Source organism: Pygoscelis adeliae, unplaced genomic scaffold (assembly GCF_000699105.1).
Source record: "Pygoscelis adeliae isolate BGI_AS28 unplaced genomic scaffold, ASM69910v1 Scaffold60, whole genome shotgun sequence".
Lineage (NCBI taxonomy): Eukaryota > Metazoa > Chordata > Aves > Sphenisciformes > Spheniscidae > Pygoscelis > Pygoscelis adeliae.
This window is the reverse complement of record NW_008823954.1, coordinates 1,283,784-1,289,727: the sequence shown is the minus strand read 5'-3', so window position 1 is coordinate 1,289,727 and position 5,944 is coordinate 1,283,784. Positions and strand designations below refer to the sequence as shown.

Genomic DNA, 5,944 nt, shown 5'->3' with positions numbered 1-5,944 from the left:
GCTTCTCACTTCTCAGACAGGTCAACAGAACCCGAGGTGGCTTTTTGTTCTGCAGAATGCTTGTTTCAGGGACTGCCGCCTACCTCTTACCCATACAGAAAACAGCAAATATGCATGAGGCGCAAAGCACAGACTTGTGCACCAGAAGAACTCTTTCAGGCCAGGGAGTGGCATAATACAGCCCTTGAGGATCAGCCAGCTGATTGTCATCTGTGATATAGAGGACTGCTGATTAATTAGGCATATGTGGAGAGGGAGCAGCTTCCATCATTTTCTGTACCACATAGCTGGAAGCACATGAGCAACAGATATTCTTGGCACCATGAACTCCAAGGTCATACACCTAGGAACACAGGTCTAGACCCTGTCTACAGAATGAAGGGCTTTAGTTGAAATGGCAGTGGAGTAATAAATGAAAACAATGTAAGAGTTGGGACAGTTAGGTTAGCATCACGTTAGGAGCAAGAATAACTTGTGCATCATGTGAGCAGGGGGATGACTATTAACTTTATCTTGTACATAATTGTGAGACCAGTTCTGGGAATACTGCATCAAGTTCTGGAGGAAGCCTGCTGAAGAACTGGAGATGTATTATTCTGTAGCTCATTTTTATACCAAGAAAAAAATTATGTAATTCAGGCAACTGAATTCTTTATTAATTGAAGTCTGGTGGAATTCCTTAAGAGAACAATTTGGCACAGGGCCTCTGAGAAGATTTGGCTGTTTCACTTGCAAGTTCATTATTTCCCTTTCCCCATTACTACTGCTGTCAATTGGTAAGGACTAGAATGTTCTTGATGCTGCTTTTTTTCAGATGCTGGTGCTGGGAGGCTATGGAATTGGCTACCTTTGTCTTGAGGAACACTGCATTTAATCTAGTGACTAGCTTTCTCTCCTACAGTGTATGGGAGCACTTCATTCAACAGAGAATTCATTGCCTCTGTGAACTACAGTGGATATCTAATCCAAAATAGTGATTGTCTTATGTCTGACTTCATCTTTTTGTCCTTTTCTCAGAGTGAAGAGAAGATCAAAGCTGTCCCAAGCCTCTATGGTATTCTTATGACCTTGAACCATATGGTCCAGCAGGATTATTTCCCGAAATCCCTGGCCCCAGTTCTCTCAGCTTTTGTCACAAAGTAAGTATTGTACTTGCCATGCAGTCTTCTCCATGGGAGCCAGTGAAACTGTTCGAGGGTTAATGGCTACATGCAAGCTGTTCTGTTAAAGTCCACTAAACGTCTGTTCTGAAATTAAGGATTAATAGTTTAATGGGCCTCTACTTTTATCTTGCTTACTCCAGTGTGCAAGGTTGAGAGTAAAAAAATCTTGATCCTAAAGAAGAAATAGTGGAAAGCTGGCTTTGCAACTAACTGGCTGTGAAGCAGAAACTGCTAATGCCAGTCACAGAAGAGCTGTTTTAAGCTTAAGGAAACCTGCTGGGTTTCTAGCCACTGCTTGAGTGAACTATGAGTACGCTGAAATCATCCTTCTGAGTATGAGGGTCAGCAGAGCTCTACCTGAATTGTCATGCTGTGTAACACTGAACACCAGCAGATCAAAACACTGCAAAGCACAAAGACTGAATTTGTTTCTAAATGAAACTGCCTACTGTGACAGCAACAAGATTAGTGATTTTTCTGAGAACTAAATTGGGAGCATAAACGTTGAAGAAGCTGCTTCTACTGCCTGCCTCTTTTTAATGTTGTTACTTCTAGTATAGGTATAGAATCAACCCCTGCCCTCACCAGCTTTAGTTTCTTTAATGTCTTAAAACATAGTAAATGCAACAGCTGTGGAAGCCATATCTCTTCTGAATTAAATCAGCGTGAACTTCAGCATTGATAAGACTTAGAAAAAACACACCAAATAGACCTTCCCTCAAGAGAGGAAAGATTAAATATCACTCTTCAGCAGTCAAGAGGAGAAACAGTCCAAAATTGTCACTTTAGGCAAAACCAGCAGAGGTCTGAAATCCATTTGGAGCTTGGTGGCTGTTTGGCTCAGCATGGGCCACGTGCCATATAGGGCGAGAGCAGCTTTTTAACGGGTTCCAGAATGAGGCTTAAGCCTTCCTGATTTTCCTGGTATGGGTAATATGCAGACGCTTAGGATCTCTTGCTGATGAAAGGCAGAGGCATCAAATACTTGTGGTCAGTAGGAAACATGGGCGATAGGGATGCAGTCAAATATCGGTAGTCAGTCTTTTCTTAGTTCTACTGGGATTGGAAGCAGGCCAGTTGTGATAGGGGAGAAGAATTTTTCCAAGCGTTGGTGTGGCTGAAGCTGTCAAAGCTGATGTGTAGCAGTGGTATGTGTCCAGCGAGCAGCCATGCTAAGGTCAGTTTTGGAAAATACAACTACGTAACTAGCTTGTTTACACATGTGCAAATGCTAACCTAGAGGCCCTTCTGGTGGAACAGTTTGTCTGCTGTCTCCTCTCTTTGGCTTGATCAGGCTGAGAATTAGGCAGTTACAAGCCAATGACCCTGTGCTTTACCAACTGAACAAATATACCTCCTACTCAATCATTATAGGTTTAAGCAAGAAGTATCAGGAGTTGCCATGTGAAGTTGTCCAGACAGATCACTGGATTTCTGCTGTTTCCTACACTGCTGCCTGTGCCTGGGATCTTACTTGTTGATCAAGTAGATGAGTACAGCGTAAGGATCCAATACCAGCCCTAAAATAAAAGGGTGGAGAGAAGAATGGCTTACTTCATCAGGCACTAGTTATGCAGAGACCCAGCTTGATCAAAACAAGTACCACTTAGTGTCTATCAGCCCCAGCCCTCCAAACAGAGGATTTAAATCACTCGAAGCTGGGAGTACAGAAAGGGGACTCTGGTTCAGTGCATTTGACCCTTCTAATTGCTTCTGTCAGGTTCCAGTGCCTAGAGTGGCCTCATAACTCAACTTGACGTGTCCTTCTAAACAAATTTGCTCACAAAAGACACTTGTCCCGCTCTCCCTGTATGTGTGTAAGTAGGCCTCTCCCAGGCTCCAGGCCTGCAAAATACCAATAAATGTTTTTCATCTGTAGATGATGCTGTATGTGACAAAATAAGAGTAAAATTCTGGCCTTAATGAATCCATCAACAAAAATTCCATTGAAACCATAGCCAACATTTCACTGCAATTACAAGAGGGGAAAGTGTCTTTCGGAAAGTGTCTTTCAGAAAGTGTGAGATTGTTCAGAGGTCCTGTATAAGTTGTGCGAGAGCCAAGAGCCTCTCACAGTAGAAGGCAGATCTGTCTGCCTGCCTTCGGTATGTAAGGGTGCTAACGCCAGCCCGCAGAGTGTCCGGGGTGCTGTGAAATTCTGGGAGCTGAAGCTTTCTCTGATTTGCAAACCCCTCTGTTGCAAGGTGTGATATTATCACAGGGAAACTTATGTCCTGTGCAGCATAACGAAGTCAATACTATATAAAAGAAATATACCTTTGTGTTTTATAAATATATTTCTTTAAATGCTTTCCCTAAGAGAACAAGGAGAACAGCTATTAAATCCTTTACAGTTGCCTGGAGAGAACAAGAGCAGTTCAAGGACCACAAAGTCCAGTTAAAACAGCTTCTCAATTAACCTGCACCCCTTGTCTTTCCTTGGAATTCAGTCAGAACAAAATCACATCCTAATCTTAAATCAAACCTCTAACTGGTTAACCTAGTAAGCTGCAGACCTCACTTGGGCTCTGTTTCTGCAACAAATCTACTCCCGCTCTGTCAAGCCCATGAGTCCTTCATTTGCAGCAAACTGGTGTGCATTTTTGTGATATTTTCTAGTTTTGTCCTTTAGGATTGCAGTTAGCTCCTTTGGGCTTCTAGAGCTGTAAAGTACTTGTAGCTGCCTAGGCTAGAGCTGTGCTGCCTTTCGCTGCAAGGGGCTTACTTCTGGAGTCGTCATTCTCCTCCTTTCTTTTGTGACAATTTGTGATGATGTAGGTAGTGTTCTCCATTAAAAAATAATAAAATTATGGATATGGACTGTAAGCAGCGTCCATCTTACTCTGCTGCTGTCAGCCCTTGTTTTCTTTTTCTGCACGCAAGAGGGTGCTGTGAATCCACATGTGCTTTTCCATAAGCCTTGAGGTGGAGACACTGCAAGTATGTAGATGCCTGCCTGCCTGCTTGAGTCTTGCTGGAGGTGGTGGTGGGTTTTTTTTGTAAGGGTTGGGTTTTTTTGTTTGTTTGGGGTTTTTTTTGGTTGGGGTGGTGTTTGGGTTGGGGTTTTTTTGCTGCTTTTTGCTGCAGGATTGGATCATATCACTGGCCTCTTTCAATAGTCTCTAGCACAGAGCGGCAGGCAGTTTAACTCCACAGCAAGTAAGGAGGCTCTTAGTGTTAGAGGAGGCTTGGTGCTAGGAGTGGAGGCTGTGAGGGAGGTTGGCTGTGATCAACATCAGCCAGTTCAGGTTCTCTATTTCCAAAAATGGGGAGCTGCCTAGACAAAATCAGCCTGCTCATTGCAAACAGGGCTGGGTCTTCCAAAGATGACGACTGGAATACCTCACCCAGCCACTTTGAAGATAAACTGCAGGTTGTAATTGTGTCCTGTCTGTTCAGTGCGGGGCAGTGAATGGCTCTTGCGGGGTTAGAAGGGGTTAACTCTTCTCCAGGATGTGGTTCTGTTAAACCGTAGCATACATGGAGCCCTGTACCAAACAACCTCTGCAGCTGTTATTACCCGTGTACTGTAAATCCAGGATGAATTTTTTGCTCCTACCTAGATACTCCCATCTTTATCTCAGCTTCCCCTTCTTTCCCAAATTGAGTAGACCTCGCTGCTATTAAGGGTATTTTGCTGTCTTGGTGTAGGAGAGTCGTAAAATTAATGACTTCCATTCTCAGAACAGTGGAAAACGTTGGATTAAAATTCTTTGGAGGAAATTCCCTAGTGGATGGATACAGACTGTTAGAAGTTTCAGTGATGCTTAGAGAACAGGGGGCCTGTGGAAACAGAAATATACTTTGCTGGGAGGTGCTGCGAAGGTTAGGGAGATTTAGCCCCACGTTAACCCTGGTGTGACTGTAGTTCCATTATCTAGCCTCAAGGAGCAGGTTATTCTGCGTGAGGTAGACCTCGCTATTGCAATCTCTGTGCCAGGTGCTTTCAGCTGATGGTCTGCAGGTTCTGTGGGCTATTTGTAAGGCACCCCAAAAGGTGGCCGAGCAAAGGCAGTCAGGTGTTACTTGACCTCAGGGGCAGGGAGGGCCTCTTTTAAAGACTTAAGCCCTGAGACCAAAGTCACCATTGGGTCAAAGAGGGCAGATGACTGGGTGAGAAAAGATTTGAGTACGAGCAGGCTTGTTTTCTGTGTTTTGGGGCCCTAAACGGTGAATCTATATGGAAAATTCCATTGCTGGGAGGGAAAGGGGCTTCTACCCACACACACTTCCTGCTACCCAAAGTAGGACACTGGGCTGCAGAGATCAACAATCGGCTGCTGATTTTTGTACTTGTGGAAATAAATGTTCTGATTCTCGGCCATTGTCTTCCTGACTCAGGCTCAGCAACAGGAGAGAGAATTTTCAGCAGCAAGCTCTGATGGGAAGCAGTGATCTGTGCAGAGGTCAGGGAATGGTTTCAGAAGAGGTGACCAAGAGGAAAAGATGCAGACTTCTGGGCATGCAAGCCCAGTGCGTTTGAAATAGTGTTTATTTGCTCATTCAAAGTCAGATACAAAGCAGTTCTTAAATTTAGTATTTTTAATCTTTCTCTCCTCTCTCCACAGACCAAACCGTGCTCTTGACTCCTGTTCGTTTGCTTGCCACATGCTCTTACAAACCCTCCACCAGCTGTAAGAGACAAGAGATGTGCTGCTGTGCCCTTCCCTCCTCATAGGACTGTTGTCAGCAAAGAACTCAGAGCTGCGTAGTGGGAGAGGATCCCAGAGCCCATACAGACATGCTGTCCTTTCTTTTTTTTTTTTTTTTTTTCCCCCCCC

At 44.1% G+C, this 5,944-nt stretch overlaps 1 protein-coding gene across 1 annotated transcript in view; it reads left to right on the top strand.

Moving 5' to 3' along the window:
• RANGAP1 (Ran GTPase activating protein 1) overlaps positions 1–5,940 on the top strand; it is a 19,748-nt gene extending 13,808 nt beyond the window's left edge. Inside the window, 2 exon segments of the mRNA XM_009321896.1 lie at positions 1,018–1,139; positions 5,732–5,940. Of these exon segments, the coding sequence (XP_009320171.1) occupies positions 1,018–1,139; positions 5,732–5,801 (192 nt within the window). The 3' untranslated portion in view covers positions 5,802–5,940.
• The last annotated feature ends 4 nt before the right edge of the window (positions 5,941–5,944 follow it).